Source organism: Pteropus vampyrus, unplaced genomic scaffold, assembly GCF_000151845.1.
Source record: "Pteropus vampyrus isolate Shadow unplaced genomic scaffold, Pvam_2.0 Scaffold182, whole genome shotgun sequence".
In the NCBI taxonomy this organism is placed as follows: domain Eukaryota; kingdom Metazoa; phylum Chordata; class Mammalia; order Chiroptera; family Pteropodidae; genus Pteropus; species Pteropus vampyrus.
Genome location: NW_011888963.1, coordinates 2,213,600 through 2,232,088, shown reverse-complemented (window position 1 = coordinate 2,232,088; position 18,489 = coordinate 2,213,600). Strand labels below are relative to the sequence as shown.

Here is an 18,489-nt window from a genome sequence, read left to right as displayed (position 1 = left end):
AGGTCAAGAAGGGAAAAACAATAAAGAAGGAAGAACTATGTAGTTGGATACACCATATACCAGAGGTGTATGGCTATAAACAGAACATTTTCCTGGTACCAAAGGTGTTAAACTTTGAAAAAGTGAAGCAAAAGATGAATAGAGTTAAACAACTTAGTATAGCTAAGTCGAAACCAGCTTTCACATATTATAATACTGTATTTAATGAGTTTTTCTAAACATAGCATTGCTTCACTTGCCATGGAAGACAGAGGAATGTGTCATAGGGGAGAAAGAAAGTCATTGATGTGCCTTACTACAGGAAAAGTTTGCACTTGATAAAATATGGGACAAACGTACTGATGTTGTTATATCTTCATCTGAAAATATTGCTGTAGCATCAAGTTCTAGATCTGTAATTTGTTGCATAAGTCAGAGGGGAAAAAAGTAAAGCTAATACTTACAGGTTTTTAGATGGCCTTAAAATATCTTTCAATTTTTTATCTTATCCTCATTATAAAATTATGCAGTCTTTATTTGATTATTTAGGGTCCAGATGTTGACATTGAAAATTATCTAAACCGATGTTTCTCAAATGGAGACTATTTTACCCTCAAAGTTTATTTGGTAAATAAATGCTGGAGACATTTTTGGTTTTTCACAGCCTGTGATGTAGGTGGTGCTACTCTACTCGCTTTTAGCACGTAGAGGCCAGGGTTGCTAAATGTCCAACAATGCAGAAGATACCCTCCTCATAACAAAGAATTATTCAGACCCCAAAGTCAATATTGTCAAGTTTTAGAATTTCTTTTCTAGTCCTTTGGATCAATGTTAGATAAGGCAAATTTCAGTAGTTCCTGAGGATGTCATAGTTATGTCTTCTAAATGCATTTCTGTGTATTATGGCTCATTGATACAAAAGGCAAATTTCAATTTGAGAATTACTTAGTAAAGAGGTGACTGTTATGTGTTAAGAATGTGTGTGTTGGTTAGACAAATTCTTAGATATTTTAATGAGACAAATTGTGTGTGTGAATTTAATTTAAATTTTGGTATATTTTATATAGGCTTCCCGATGGATTTTCTCAGCTGTTAAACCTAACCCAGTTATATCTGAATGACGCTTTTCTTGAGTTCTTGCCAGCTAATTTTGGCAGGTAAATTATAGCTTCTTCTAAAACCTTTTCTTGTTACCTACCTCTTTTAAAGTTTAAAAAACTGTAAGTTGCTTCAGTAATACTATTAATTACAGTTTCATAGGCTCTTCTTTTGTAATTATTTTTATAGTTCTTCAGAGCTTGTTATTTTGACTTTGAATTTATTTTTCCAAGTAAATAAGCAGTGAAAATTTAAAAGGAAAAAGTAATTTAAGTCTCGAATTGGTTTTTAAAGTATGCAAAAACTAGAGAGTTTAAATAGGGAGGGAGGGTAATTTCCGTATATTTGAAAAAAGTAATGCTTTAGTCAGCACATTTGAAAATTATCTAATTATTGGTATATCTGTCTTCACTAAAATCAGAATTCTGAAGAAATGAAAATGCGTTTCTGGGGTCCACCTTATTGCTCTTCCCTCCTACCCCAACGCCTGCAAATCTGAACGAGAACAGTTCTTGTCATAGTCCCTGAGTAATTCTTTTAAATGAAAAGATGAATCAATAAATGAATCAGTACTAGGTATCAAATTATTATTGTATTTAAATTAATTGCTAGAGGAAGTGCTATCTAACTACATGCTAATTTTATAGTCATCTTTTTGTCTAAAAATAAAGACAAATACCATATGGTCTCACTTATATGTGGAATCTTAAAACAAAACAAAACAAAAATCCCAAGCTCATAGATACAGAGAACAGATTGATTGGTGGTTGCCAGGGATATGTGTGAGGTGTGTGTGGAAGGTGAGGGTGGATTAAATGGATGAAGGTGGTAAAAAGGTACAAACTTCAGTTACAAAATAAGTAAGTCATGGTGACATAATGTACAGCATGGTGACTATAGTTAATAATGCTGTATTGTATATTCGAAATTATATCTTAAAAGTTATCAAAAAAATTTTTATTATGTATGGTGATGGATGTTAACTAGACTTATTCTGGTGGTCATTTCGCAGTATATACAAATATCAAATCATTATGTTGTACACCTGAATAATAATGTCAATTATGTTTCAATAAGAAAAAAGAATTCTGGGCATTTTTGCAGCCTAATGACTGTCTTGTGGAAGCTACATTATCATACTTTATATATTTATATGCATGTAGTATATATATATACATATACACACATATATAGAACTCATGTACTTGTCAGATTTCTCTTCTGTATCTGGCATTTGGACCACTTTTTATTTTTTATTGAAATATATTTGACACTTAACATCGTGTAAGTTAAAGGTAAACAACATTGATTTGATACATTTATATATTGTAATATGATTGCTGTTGTAACATTAGTTACCTTCGTACCATCTGCTCATTTTTCCTCTGAACTTACTGGAATGTGCATCACTGAAGTGCCAGAGGATTTTTCCTTTTCCGTGTGTCTCTTTGTATTCCTTTATGTTTTCCTGTACAGTTGGATTATTATTCTTCAATCTATTAATGACTAATAATTTTGGGAGGTATTTTCGCAAAGAGGCATGAAGTGCTATGGGTTTGAAATTTAGGGACAATCATTTTGTTCTTTGAATATGTCTGGAAGTGTTTACTCTGCCCCCACCCCAACTGATTCTGAGCAAAAATATTTTCTTCCTTTGTATTACTTTGTATTCCTGTGTAATTTTAAATACAGTATTCCCACATTGTAATTACACAGTAAATATTGGTTGCTTTAAAATTTTAGAGTATGACGTTAACTTATTATTAAAATTCCTTGTCTTTGTCATAGATGCTTGATTTGTTTTCTTTGTTTTGCAGATTGATTAAACTCCAGATATTAGAACTTAGAGAAAACCAGTTGAAAATGTTGCCAAAGTAAGTAAAGGTGTTATCCTTTCTAAAATTTAGTTTATAATTTTTAATTAAGTCATTAAAGAAATGTTAATTTTTATTTGTTTGTTTGTTTGTTTGTTTATTTAACACTTGCAGCACCTGGTCTTCCTAGGTGGTCTCCCATCCAAGTACTAACCAGCCTGACCCTGCTAAGCTTCCGCGATCAGCAATGTTAACTTTTTAATATCAAAAATATGAATGCAAATTATTTTAAAAGACATTCGTAGTGTTCGATATAAAAATCCATGTATCTGTGTTTGATGTTTAATAATAATTTCACAGCTCTTTGGAACTCAGACTTATGAGTTCCAAAGTCAAAATAATAAGTATATAAAGCCCATGAGTCCCAAATAAAGGTCTCAGTTCATTACTAGAGCTCTTACAGAGTACACATTAGAGAGATCCAAAGGGTCTTCATGTGAATTCTGTTAACTATAGTTCTAAGGGCTTGTCTGGTTTTGTCGTCTATGGTATATTAGAAATGAAGTGGAGGGCCCCCTGTTGGTAAGCTAGCAACCAGAGGAGATGGAAGTCCAAGATAAAACTAAAACAGATCTACAAACTCAAATTGCACTTTGTAGTTTGTGTCCATTTATTGAAAAAATGTCTTAAAACACCTTGAGTTCATTGCTACATTTTTTACAGTTGAGCATTGTCAGACTATAGTCTGTGGTTAAATTTGGCTCACCCACTGCCTATTTTTGTAAGTAAAGTTTCAGTAGCACCACATTTATTCATTTACATATTTTCTATGGCTGCTTTTACTCCACAGTGTTAGAGTAGAGTAGTTGTAACAGATTATATGCAAAGGCTAATATATTTACTCTCTGGCCCTATACTGAAAAGTGTGCTGACTCCGGTTGTAATTATCAAGTTATTTGTTACCTCTTCAGGGAAGCATCTCAGTTCCCTAGGAGTTAGTTGTTCTGTTTACTCAACTTCTATGGCATCTTATTTATATGTATTATGATATTTACCACATTAGTCTAATTTTTTTTATACATTTCACTCTCTTACCTGACCAACATATATACCATGTGCACATGCACTTGTATTCTCCCCTCCTCAGCGCTTGACTGTAAATCTTTAAGGGCAAAGAGGTATCTAGTTTTGATTTATGAAAGACATTCTGTATTAGCTGAGTAATTGTTCCGTTAGGAATGATCATAGTTTATAGTGATGGTTGTGAGTATTAGTTAAAATGGAATTATCCATATAAAATTCAAAAGGTTTAAATATTTTACAGATTTGATACTGGCAGTGATGACTCTTTAGCTCAAAACTTGACTTTTTTAAGAGATTTGAATAACCAAAATGTAAATTGTTTACTGAAATAGCCTACAATTAATATAGTCTATCTGATTTTATAAGTAATTTACTTATTGTAACTAATTATTTTAACTCTTTAATTTCAAATTTGCAAATATTCTTTCCTGCTTTTTAAAACTTAAGATTAAAAACTTCGAGACTTCACAAAGTATAAAGTCATGTGCATTCAGCCTATGTGAGTGAACCTTTTTATGATCAAAGGTTACAGCAGTGGGAAAGCTGTTTTTAGATATGTAAAGTGAAATTTAATGCCATCTTAATACTGGAGGGCACAGTATGAAGCACACAAAGGATGTGTATTTTTCCTCTGAGATAGGAGATGATAAAAATGAGTGAAATACAAAAGAATTTTAGAGGTAAACAAGAAGAAATTTGAAGGATATTGTTTCTACTATCTCCTTGAAGTAGAAAACTGGGTCTTAAATGAAAAGACTTGAAGATGAAAGGAAAATGAAAAAATGAAATTTTGTGTCTTAAATTTTTGAGGCATATGAGTAGGATCAAAGTTGCCAGTATTAAGCTACAGTGAGTTGAGATGGAGATGCTTTTTTCAAACTCTACAAGATATTTCCTTTTTTATTGCATATATGTGTCATTCACATTTTCCTAAATCAGTTTTAAAATTTAACTTTCTAAGAGTGTTATTTGTAATTGAATTTTTCTGATATATTGTTTTTCTTTTTCATACCCTCTTCTATAACTTACCCTTGTTGATACAGTGTTTAATCGCTAGATATGAATTTTCTCTTTATCTTGTCATAAGAATATTACATTAAGAAAAATAAGATTATGTTTTCTTCTTTCAGTCTTCTCCCCTCCTCATAGCCCTCTTTACTTTTCTGAAATGTCCACCTGATATAGCATAAACCTGGGAATTAAATATCATAGCATCTGATATTTCTTGAGAAAGATCTTGGAAACACCTTTTGTTTTGTTATAAAGCATACTAGAACTGACATGAGTTTTCTGGACAAAGAGATTTGAGTAAGGAAAGTGCAATTATAGTACCTCATAGTACCTGAGAACAGACACTCAATAAATCTAAGTTAAATCAGCTTTGAGAAAAATTGAAATTGGTGTGAGATGATAGAATGGTATATTTAAAATGAAAGGGTTCGGGAAAATTAGCTTCCTCTAATGTTAGGTCAGTAATATAGTGACATTACAATTATGATATGTGTTATATTTTTTTCACTGAAAAGCCAGAAAAACATTTTAAGTGAGTTTTTATTTTACTCACTACTTGTAATATGTTACATTTCCAGAGATAGTGGAATATGCACATATATGTGCACACACTTGATTTTTTGTACTGTATTTTCTTACTTTTCTGTGTTTAGATATGTTTAGATATACAAATACTTACCATTGTAGTACAGTTGCCTACAGTATTCAGTACAGTAACATGCTGTAGCCTAAGCTGTGCCATATAGCCGAGGTGTGTAGTAGGCTGAACCATCTAGGTGTTGGAAGTGCACTCTGTGATGTTCAAACAAGGAAATCACCTAACGATGCATTTCTTGGAACACGTCCCCATTGTTAAGCAAGGCATAACCGTATGATGGCTTCTTTTCGTAGAAATTTATTTTTATTTTGTCAACGTGAAAGCCAATACATTAGACATTACAGGAGAATGTTTTACATTGTTAATTTTGAAGCTTCCATGTAATTGATATTTTTGTCTACTTAATTCTTTATTAATCCATTGTGCACAGAACCATGAATAGACTGACCCAACTGGAAAGACTGGATTTGGGAAGTAATGAATTCACAGAAGTGGTAAGTTCTCACCAATCTCACTATCCACGTCTTATATATCATCATGAACGAAATGTGAAAACTAATGTATTCTCTGCATTTTAAAGTATAGGTTGGGTAAAGAGATATACACATTTTTGAGAGACAAGATATAAAAGTTCTTAACAGAGCAATTTAACCAGATAGAAAGATCTGACAGGAGTGAGGGTAAAATGTTAAATTAATGAGAAACCCATGGAAAAAAATAACTAAGTTCAAGAGGTCATAAGGGAAAATCAGACTAAAATCCATCAGAGAAGTACTACTTGTGAGTCAAAAATAACTCCTGGGGTTATTGCTTAGGAATTTATTCAATGATAAAATTCTTCTCTATAATTTTACTTAATAGCTAAAGGAAAAACACTGATTGAAACAACTCTTAAATTTTTTTTTGAGTTGGTAGTGAGACCTTTAGACTGTGTTTTTGCCTTGTGTGTAACATATACTTTGATGCCGAATGAAAAAGAAAAAGGAGTATGTAAGCAGTTTTTTGGCGTTAGTCATCATTCCAAGAGAACTCAGGAAATGAGCTAGATATATTTTTGAAGAAGAATTTATTAATCAGATATCATCATTAAAATTTTTACATTATGTTTACAAGTTTGTTTTTTTTAATTGTGGTAGATTCTAAACGATAGTCTTAAGAACAATTTTTCAGCACTATCGGCTGCATGATTGCCCTACGGATAATGTATTGTACATTTGCTCACTAAATAAATAGATAATCAGAGAGATAGACGGGGAGAAAATAATTTAAATCATTTCTTCAATTAAATAAATAAATAAATAGATTGGTGATTAGCTTTTCCCTTGAAGTCAGCAGAGGAGCATGGTAGTTTTGGGTACCTCGTATTTTTTTCTAAAATACTCTCATATTCTTTATTATATTTTAATCGAAGATGGTTTTTGATGGCTTTTATTGTATGTTGTGGAAGGTTTTACTGCTTGTGAAAAAATACATATTCTGTGCTTTAATTATCTAGCTATTCTACTTTATCAGTATTTTATATGTATTAATCTATTTCCATATTAACTTTGAAAATTCTTAATCATTGTTAATTTTTATGACTCGGAGCAGCATTCAGAATCATTAGTTTTTGGACCATTTTGGTCTTTTAACATTATACATTTATAGAAAACTTACCACGAGAATTAAATCAGATAAAGCACAAAAGAAAATTTCTTTTAATCTAAGCTGCACCTAGAAGTCTTACCTATATTTGTATGTTAACAGTAAATCCGAATGGTATTCCTTTTATGTATCACTCATGTTGTTATGGTGATTAGATATGTTGGTACTCTATGCCATTACAGTGTCATTGATCAGACACAGGTTTATGGAGTAACAAAAATATTTTTGAAGGGTACATTCAGAAGAGCCTTCAAGAGCAAATACCCAAGATCAAATTTTCCCTGAATATCAAGGTCCACTGCAACTCTTTAATATTGTGGTCTTCAGTACCACATTATAAATAATATTTTACCATGTAATTGCTGGGAGTTTAAAATAACAGAATTTGCTTACCATGTAGTTATTGCTTGGTTTACTTTCCTTATTGTTTGTTACACATATAAGATGTATGTTGTCCAGTTTTTTCCTCCATCTTTTTTCTGAAAGTCTTCATCTTTTACAGATAATGGTTGACATTATCTTTTTACTGTAATCTTGAAAGCAATAGTCCTTATTTTCATTTTTTTATTAATATAAATACTTGAGCTTATTATGGAACCAAAAGCTTAAATGCATTTTGTGCAATCTACTATTAGAGAATGTCTGTCTTTGAGTTCTCCTTTAATAATAGTGTTATAATAACTAAAAAGGTAGAAAGGCTTGAGTATTGACTCTGTTCCCCCCCGCTTTTTAAAAATTTTCAAACTAAAAGTTATCATTAGAAATTTCCAGGGAATTATTTGCCAAATAAAGACATTTAAGGAAATAGTTGGATTCTCACCTCTTCCTTTTTATCCAAACAGCCTGAAGTACTTGAGCAACTAAGTGGATTGAAAGAATTTTGGATGGATGGTAATAGACTGACTTTTATTCCAGGGGTATGTAAATCAAGTTTTTAATAGCTTTACTTATTGCTTTGTATTTTTTGCAGTTTTATGAATTGTACATTTTTGAATTACTTTTAATTAGTAAAAAGTTGGATATTTATTATTATTACCATTAGAAACAAGTTATATATATATTTACTGTCAACACATGCTTGATTAAAAATTTCCATTATTAACTTTTATAAAATGGTCTCTCTTTAATACATGGAGTATGTCTTTCTCAGTAGTTGCAGTTGACTTTATATCCTAATTTACTTTGTGTTAGAATCCCTGTATGTATTATCTCCCTAGCTGATGATGGATAGCTGAGTTCACCCAAAAAAGTATGTGTCCATTGCCACTGTGCTGAGCTAAAATTAGTAGGAGCTTTTAGCTTTATTACTGAATACATTACTAATGGCTTTTTAAAAGAATCTGAGTCTTTTTTCTCATATAAACATTTAATTATAAGTTAAAACTTGATATTAGATTATTGCCTAAACTTTTTACAAATTACTGCTGATAGTCATTAGATTTCCTTTTTTTATTTATAGTTTATTGGTAGTTTAAAACAGCTCACATATTTGGATGTTTCTAAAAATAATATTGAAATGGTTGAGGAAGGAATTTCGGCATGTGAAAACCTGCAGGACCTCCTATTATCAAGCAATTCACTTCAACAACTGCCTGAGACTATTGGTTTGTATTGCTTCCTAATTCATATAATTAATTTTTACTAATGTAAAATCTGAGAATTTTTTTGCTATTGCTTGATTTGTTATGAGAGTTTTACTGTACTGCTACAATCACAGATCTCATTTGATTTTTTTCTACTGTGATCAGTAATATAACTTATTCTTTTGTTGACATTACTGTATTTTTCTTTAAGGAAATGTCATTTTTATCACTGTAAAAAACTTTTTAATAAAAGAGAGGTAAATTAATCTAAACTTGGTTTAATTATTGAACCATAGCCCTTATCTGATAACTTTTTTCAGTCTTACTTCATTTTATACTCAAAGACAAGAAAATAGACCAGTTTTTGCAAATCCTGTGAGAGTCTGTATTTGTCTAGATGCTTGTCTGATGATCCATTAAGGGAATTGAATTTTTTTGATTAAAGAACCAAAAATTTAAATTTTGGCATCTTCATGATATTTAAATATAAAGACCAAACATTATTTTTGCTTTTTTTTCAGTTGAATTACGTATTTGATTTAGTTCAGGTTACATTTTACAAATTCTACAATAATTTATTCAGCACTTTTAATTTTAAATTAAACTTCATTGTATTTAGTATTTAGTATACATGGAATACATAGAACAGTTTGTTATATACCTATGAAAACTACCTTCATATTACCATTTCTTTAATCCATTGATACCACAAGTTTGTATTTGTGTTTTTACTGTGCCATACATTGTTTTAAGGAGCAGGACTACGGCAGTGAACAAAGCAGACAAAAAGTTCCTTCTCTTATGAAACTTGCATTTTAGTGGAGGTTAAGTAGATTAATATACACTAATGTTAAGAAGGGATAATGTAGGTAAAAATTGAAAATACAGGGTAAGGGAATAAAGAGTGATAGGGTTGGTGTAGTGTCCCTTTTATATAGATTCCTTAAGGAAGTTCTGTATGATTCATTTCAAATGTAATAATATGTGCTCCATTGACTGTTGGTCGATTTGCTTCTAGTTCAGACTTGGAAAACTGTGTGTTATTTCTTCCCTCAATAGGTTCATTGAAGAATGTAACGACTCTTAAAATAGATGAAAATCAATTAATGTTTCTACCAGACTCTATAGGAGGGTAAGATTTTTGTGAATTAATAGAACAAGAAAATTTACTTTCAGTTCAGCATGTCATACATTTTCAGATAATTGCATAAATAGCATCTAAAGGAGATTTTATAAACATTCAGATAAGCAATTGTTTATAGGTTGGGTACATTTGTAATAAAAACAGGCAGATTTTTCATGGTGAAGTTTATCTTAGTGGAGATGGAATTTTTGCTAGTTTTGTTAAAGTCAAGTTTAAATGTTCATGTGTTCCTAAGTTTTGAATCATACATAGGAAATATTTTTTTAAATGTATGTTTTCTTTCTTAATTAAAGGTTAATATCAATAGAAGAACTGGATTGTAGCTTCAATGAAGTCGAGGCTTTGCCTTCATCTGTTGGGCAGCTTACTAATATAAGAACTTTTGCAGCAGATCATAATTACTTACAACAGTTACCCCCAGAGGTATTGTATTTTAAATTTGTTTTGAATTTTTATTTTTATCTATTTATTATAGCTATCTACTGTGGTTTTATTTTCTTTCAGAAATAATTGTGTAACTAAACCTTTTATTTTCTGAGTAACTATTAGCTATATTGATTTACAAGAGGTACCTACTTTTCTTCATGAAAATTAATAATTGAAAAGGGAAAATATAATTTCTTTTATAAATGAGAAGAGTGTTTTTCATAACTTTTAAAAATGATATTTTACTTATGTCTGTTAAGCTGTAGGATAAATTTTTAATACCCACTTTTATGTTTCTCTTTCAGATTGGCAGCTGGAAAAATATAACTGTATTGTTTCTTCATTCCAATAAACTTGAGACACTGCCTGAGGAAATGGGTGATATGGAAAAATTAAAAGTCATCAACTTAAGTGACAATAGGTTTGTAATAATGTCTTCATCAGTTGGTTCATAGAACACATTGATTGGATGAAATTAAAGTTTCCTTTTATGTAATAGCAAATCTAATGCATGTTCTTTTCATATATATTTTTATTTCTTGAATTTTCATATGAAAGAATGATCTAATTTTACCTGATGCTAATTATACTGTGGTTATTTATGTCATGGTTCATTTTGTGTTGACTTCATATATACAACCTTTATTCTCTCCTTTATAGCAACCTTTTTTATTCCTAAAAGTCAGAGCTTCACCTTAATTAATAGCGTTTTTGAAAAACAGCTTTTAATCCAATCTGCTCCTTTTATTTTTCTGAGCAAAAGTGTCATTAGGCACCCACTCACATTGTTTGGACAACATAGCCAAGGTGCAGAGCAAATAGATCAATAGGGTTGCAAAATTTTAACAGTGTTTAAGAACAGATTGTTTATAATTTTTTCCTGAGGTAAAGATACTAATGCAGTAGTACCCCACCTTATCGATGGTTTCACTTTCCGAAGTTTCAGTTACCTGCAGTCATTTGTGCTCTGAAAATATTAAATGAGAAATTCCAGAAATAAACATTTCATAAATATTCAGTTGTATACTGTTCTGAGTAGCTGTTCCACTTATGGATGTGAATCATCCCTTGGTCCAGCATATCCACACTGTATATGCTACCTGCCTGTTAATCACTTAGTAGCCCCCTCGGTTATCAGATCAACTCTTGAAGTATTGCAGTGCTTGTGTTCAAGTAACCATTATTTTGGTTAATAATGACCCGAAATCACAAGAGTAGTGATGCTGACAATTCAGATGTGCCAAAGAGAAGCCATGAAGTGCTTCCTTTAAAAGGAAAATGTATGTAAGTATAGGAAAAAAATAGGATTTGGTACCATTCTAGTTTCAGTCATCCACTGGGGGTTTCTCGGAATATATACCCCCGCCGATAAGGGAGAACTACCTGTAATGGTAAAAGAGTGTTTGTAGAGCATTCTAAAATTTTGCTTCCATAGTGTCTTAGAAAGTATTCAAAACAATCCTATGAAATAGTACAACAGGTATTCCCATTTTATAGAGGAGAAAATTAAGGTTCAGATTTAAGGTGACTCACATAACTTTTAACATAGAGCTTTGATGTAAACCCAGCTTACTGACTAGTTAGGATGTTTCTACTGTTCCATTTTATTTAAGTACCACTGCCTTTTTAAAAAAATTAAATCCTTGTTTTGGCCCTTACGTTGTACCCCAAAACTAGAGCTCTAGGTTTCAGCAAATTGCCATGGAAGATAAGTACAGAAGAGCAGATAAGCATAAGACAGAAGGTTTAAGTAGACATTCTATTTTAAATAAGATTTTATTCTAATTTAGCATTCTAATGAGTATTTGTATTACTTGGTTTTTACTCATTATTATGTTAAAAGTCTTGAGTAGGAAAGTATTGGCTCACAATGAAATATATAGAGCAGTGCAATTTTTATAACAATTACCAAATATTTCCTATAAGTTTGTTCTCTCTAAATACAAGAAAACAATCCAAAACAATTTTATGAGACATTGCTTAATCTGTCCTTGTCTTTCGATTTTTTCATTTAACATCTTTCCATATTTAATATTTTTTCTTAATATAATTTTTTGAGATTATTATATTATTTTTCCCCAGCCAAATTTGTTCAATCAAAGAATTATATTTTAAAAGCAAATTCTTATAAAACTGGATAATATTTTACCTTATATCCTATTCAGAGACCTGTATTGAGTTTTTTCCCCTAATTATTTTTCTCCTATTTTCATACGCGATAATATAACACTGTTTAGAAGACCATTAGATTTACTCTCATGTTTTAACATTTCTCATTTTAAAGTTTAATTTTTGTTTGTATTTTTTCCCACAGATTAAAGAATTTGCCCTTTAGCTTTACAAAGCTACAGCAATTGACAGCTATGTGGCTCTCAGATAATCAGGTAGGCATTCTGATTTTCTAAATTACTGGAATTCCAATTGTGCTATATGATTATGTATTCTAATTTACATAGGATCATTTAAGAGCAGTCATATTCCTGAATATAAGTAAACTATATTATTTAAAGAAAATCTTAGAAAATATTTGGATACAGATAATTTTTGTGAAATATGTGTAAATTCATAAATAATAAATCCTGTTGGACTTACCTAATTTCTCCCAAATCTGGAAATATATATATGAGATTAAAAAATCAGACACAGTACTCTTTTTAGTTTTTAGAGTGATCCTCTATGGCATATACCTATAGAAATTTGATAATTAATTTAAATTATACTTCTAATGAAGCATTTTCACATACCTTACAGAAGTGTTTCTAAGGAATTAAGAGTTATTATTCTTTGGACTTTTCTTCATTTTACAAACATTTATGAAAGCTTGCAGTAGGTCATGAACTGCTCTGGGAGCTGGAGATGTATTGGTAAAGCAAATAGAATGTTCTTACATTCTCATTGACTTCATATTCAAATGAGAGACAGAGATGAACAAGTAACTATGTAATCTTTCAGAGATATAAAGAAAAATAAAGCTTGATAGGCATAGGCATTAGAAGATTAGCAGAGTTGAATGTACAGTTTGCTGATCTTTTTCATAAGTTAATGATTGAGCAATTATTTATAATTTATTTGAAGATATATTCTCACAAGGTTTGACTACACTAGTCATGTGATATATTTATAAATTCCGTAGTCAAATTCACTTGGGGGACTGTATTATGTCCCTCTTTTGGATCATATTAACAACCGTGATGTGTACTACAGTAAGAAAACTCACTTGTCCATATTTTAGGATTCTTCAAACTTCTTAACTGACGACCCCTTTCCATCTAACTCTTATTTATACTCTAAAAGCCTTAAGCTGATGTCAGTCCACACTTATGAAAGCAGACTGTAGTTTTTACTTGTTCTGCAAATTAGGGAAGAAAATATTAAAATGATAACACCTTTGCTTTTATTAGAACTTGAGCACAAGTGATAATCGCATCTATTAAATGTGTCAGTTCATACATCTATGGCACTCTTAATTATCTAATCTCTCTTAATTGAATATTAACATTTGGAACTTGATTTTAAATTTTATAGCTGGATTTATAAAACATTTGCTGGGCCTTGGCTTATGCCATTTAGTTACTACAGTGTAAATGAGACATAGCTCCCAATCCTGAGGACTCTGAGACTGTTAGTATAATAGCACCATGGTGGGTACATCAATGCCAGCATATTTTGCCAGATGACTCATTTTAGTGAAATTATGTGGTAATAAATACAGCTTCTTCATATTTACAGTGTTATGTCATTCTCTTGCTCCTCATTTGTTAATTACTTTAAAACAAAAATTGTGGTCATGGGAGCTTTGTGTTTTCCTTAGTTTGACAAAATAATAAAATAGTAAATAGTATAACACATCCAACATAGCTACAAAAACATCCCTTACAATATGAAGCAGTCATTTTGCTGTAAAAGAACAAAGCATAGGAAAGAAGGTATGTTAAATTGGTTTGATTATCATTATAAGTTGCTCTTGAATATTTCACTGACTGTGTAGGGTATATACATATAGGCAGTACATACAATAACATTTTTCATGAGTCTCTCTGAAGGCTTGAACAGAACAATCGATTATTCACTCCGCCATTCTCATTCAAGAACCATTTATTGAACAAATGCTTTGTGCCAGTCAAACTAAGGTTGGCTAATAAAGACTGTCAAGAAGGTCATTTTAATACAGTGTGATAAAAGACTTGGTAGGACTAGGCTTCAGGATCAAAGAAGAGGAGCATAACTTAGGGATGTAAAAGCATATTTCCCAGAGGAGGAGATGCCTACAATGCCCGATTACTTCTCAAAGAGTAATAGAATTTAAACAAAGAAAGGGGAAGAATATTAAAAGGAATATCATGAGCCTAAGCACTTACTGGTGAAGCAATCTAGTATATTTGATAACTTTACAAATGGTTCATGTGACTAAGGCATAACCTGTTAGACTGAGGACTATGAAATGAGGCCAAAGGGCGGGGTGGACAGGGACTACCAACTCATAGAGGATTTTGTATGACATGCAAAGGAACTTTCATTATATTTCAAGGATGGTAAATAGATTTTTTATCTTGCATGTCAGCTCTGATAAATTATGAATGGCTTCTGAAAGATTGTTTTAAGGATTCTGAAGCCATGTTCAGGCTCAGAGGAAAATTGCTGTGATTAAGGTGATTATGTAATTTATTGTCTATACTAGGGTAGGACACTTCTGATAGTGAAAGGTGGCTCTATGGTAATTATGTCAGAACAGCATGTTTAAAATGGGACTGTCCCAGGCAAATTGGGTATTTGGTCATTATAGACATAAACAGTTATTCATATATGTCATCAGTTGTAGAGAGAGAAGTGATCCTGTAATACATTTAAACCTTCATATAGAAGATGGGGAACCAGTGTAACACATGAGCAGATAAATGCTATGGTCACACTGATATTTTAGAAAGTCTTTTTGGGCTGCATTATGAAAGATGGATTTAGCAGGGAGTGGTGCCAAGCATGAAGGCAGAGGAGACCGATTAGAGGGCATTGCCATACTTAAGGCAACAGAAAATGTTGGCTTGAAGTAAAGTAATGATAACAACACTGAGGAAGAGTGGCATATTTAAGGCATAACTTAAGTCACATCAGTACAATATTTGAAGAGCACATATATGCGAGAAAAAAAGAAGTCAAAGTAAAGATGAGCCTCGGAGATTTTGCTTGAGTGACTAGATGGATATTGATACCATAACCAAGATAGGGAACCACAGAGAAAGGAGTATGTTTATGGGAAGATGTTAAGTTCCAGTTGGGCACAGTGAGTTTACAGTACCTTTGGTATATCCACATAGGCATGTATAGTACAGTTCTAAGTGTCCATGAGCCTCTCCCCACCCCCACAACTTTGTTTTATACCGTGGTTTCTATGTTCTTGGTTTCTTAATTCTTTTCATTTCTGACCTCCAAGAGTTTCTCAGAATTTCTCCTGAAGGCATAAATACCATTATAGATTTATTCCTTTTTTTTATTTGTAAAATTTCTTTATTCAGAAGTTTTGTGGCACAGGAAGAACTATATGGTTCAGCCTATCACCTTAATTACTTTTTCTAGGAGGTGATTTCATGGGTTTATTATTTTCTTAAAATGGATAATATAAAATTATTATTTTTTAAATGTTAGCGATGGATGAATTGTAGAGGCAAGGTTTATATTCCTAAAAAGAGTGGGTGTTTATACTTGAGAGATAAGTAATGATCTCATAGCATTTATAAGCACTAACGCACCTCCTGACCTAGCGTGTATGAGGTGTGGGAAAATAAGCAACTTGTATTTGAGAAGGCTTCAGGGAAGCCCTATCTTTGGGGAAGGAGTAGATCTATCATTTCCATTATCAGAGGAGGTCAAGGAAACTTTTCAGTGAAGATGATGTCTGAGATGCAGGGCAGTTTGTTTACTGTGGAACAAGGAGAGGGCCACAGAGGGAATGTTTGAATGGGTGTAAGATTATAGCTAGCTGCAAGGTTTTCACAAGAGTAAGTCCAAAAAAGTAGTTGATACTGTGGCAGAGCAGAGGAGGATTGGGTAGTTCCCTGCTTGTCTGGAGTCGGCCAAGACTTGGATTAGTAGGATATTAGGTGGGAAGGCTGGTACAGGTATTAGTTACATTAAGTAAATTGAAACTACTCGATAACCAATTAGGAAAAAATATTAAAAAATGAGATCCAAAATAATGAGCTTCTTAGTTCTACCACTGAGTAATTTGTGATGCCATTAATGGAGACAAGAGAAAAGCAGGTTACAGCTTAACTATTTAAGTACTCTCTTTTCAGCTAGATTAAACCTGCAGATAACTAGAATAAACCTTCTAAGCCATTTCTACAAAAGCATCTTTTCAAAGGGGAATGCTGCAAGAGGAAAAATAATATCAAATGGGAAGGCTTGTTTTATAGCTTTATTAAATCACTATGCTAAGTAATTATTGGACTATGGATATGAGATCTTTAAAACTATTGATAACCAGTGATAATTGCAAGACAGTGTGATTTCGCTTTATTAAAAACTAAATTTTAGAGATTTTTATGAGGTTTTAAATTAATGCTTAAATTTTATTATGTATGTTTAAATTTGTTTCTGTAACAAACATTAATACCTTACAGAAAAAATGGTACTTATTCAGAGGAATTGCTGGATATATATTTGCTTTAGACTTAATGAAAATGAAACATTTGTTTTCTTTCCTTAGTCCAAACCCCTGATACCTCTTCAAAAAGAGACTGATTCAGAGACCCAGAAAATGGTGCTTACAAACTACATGTTCCCTCAGCAGCCAAGGACTGAGGATGGTAGGCATTTAAGAATATCTTTTCTTTTAAAACAAATACTGATAAATTACAACAAAGGCGTGAAGTAAATTTTAAGTCTCAAAGACTTTTACTAATTTGAAGTGAATTTGTAGAATTAGTCGATAAAATTCTCTGAAAATGGGCAACATCTCAGAGTTATGACAGTGGAATTTATATATATATATATATATATATATATATATATATATAAAATATACTTCCTTAAATGATTCCTTGAAGTTAAACAGTGAAGATCTATTATAGATCTCTCTTTTATAAATCATATTTAGCTAAATGTTAGGAATACATCTTAAGTGTTATGTTATTAGGACTATTAAGCCAGGAAATATTTTCTTTCACTTCTGTTGTTGGTTGTAGACTTACTACAACCCTTGGATCTACACATTGTATAAAGATAATCTGCAGACTTTTGACTAAATGTTATTATTCTAAGTTCTTAATTACATTTTGCCAAGAAAGGAAAATATACCTTTTACTACTGGCCACAAGTGTTTTTCAACAATTGTGGTATGGAATGCCTTTTATACTAAGGAGCAAATTGTTTCTAACATACGTTGTGTTCTATATGTGTATGATATATGTGTACTTAAAAATATAATTTTTACGTGTATATTTTTCCGAGGCCAGTGAAAATCTTCATGGCCCCAAGTTATTTAGAAATAAACTCTTAGTACATGTAAACACTAAAGATAAAATCTAAACTAATCATTAGTTTTGATTTATAAAATATACCATAAGCAAATTAAACTCTTGAGCTTTGGTTTCTTTATCTTGAAATAATAATAGTATCAGTTTTGTAGGGTTTTTGGAAACTGCTTGGCTCTGCTTGCCTTTTCAAGTATACCATAAAAGTATGTCAGTAGAGACTCCTAGCAATTTGAACCACATTCAGCAAACAAAAAAAATACTCCACTTCATTAACTATTAAGCAGCTACACAAAGTATTTAAAATATTCTTGGACTAGGCAATGAACACAAAGGAAAAACTGAATTCATAAACTCCATTCCCATTGTTTGTATTTGGTTTCATGGCATTCTTAGTTTGAGTATGAGATTAAGAAGGTTAAGAGGCCCAAAATTAGGACTAAAAATATCATTATCCTACTTTTGCATAAATGTTCATATTGTCCGTATTTGGGTATTCCAGGAATTTGTTTTTCTATTAGCTAATTTTAAATGCGTTTAATCCCTGATTTTTTGAGTAGATATACTCATTTTCTTTTAATGGGCAGAAAACAAGTTGTGATTTTATTTGTATTGTACAAACTTACAGGATGATATACAG

At 31.5% G+C, this 18,489-nt stretch overlaps 1 protein-coding gene across 7 annotated transcripts in view; it reads left to right on the top strand.

The window, feature by feature from the left end:
- Positions 1-18,489, top strand: part of ERBIN (erbb2 interacting protein) — a 95,568-nt gene that overhangs the window by 51,379 nt on the left and 25,700 nt on the right. For all 7 annotated transcript variants that reach the window (XM_011371072.2, XM_011371066.2, XM_011371071.2 and 4 more), the window contains exons 6-15: positions 1,047-1,136; positions 2,895-2,951; positions 6,014-6,077; positions 8,070-8,144; positions 8,687-8,831; positions 9,870-9,942; positions 10,248-10,377; positions 10,686-10,801; positions 12,695-12,764; positions 17,084-17,183. In XM_011371072.2, coding sequence (XP_011369374.1) covers positions 1,047-1,136; positions 2,895-2,951; positions 6,014-6,077; positions 8,070-8,144; positions 8,687-8,831; positions 9,870-9,942; positions 10,248-10,377; positions 10,686-10,801; positions 12,695-12,764; positions 17,084-17,183 — 920 coding nt within the window. The remainder of the gene's footprint in view (positions 1-1,046; positions 1,137-2,894; positions 2,952-6,013; positions 6,078-8,069; positions 8,145-8,686; positions 8,832-9,869; positions 9,943-10,247; positions 10,378-10,685; positions 10,802-12,694; positions 12,765-17,083; positions 17,184-18,489) is intronic.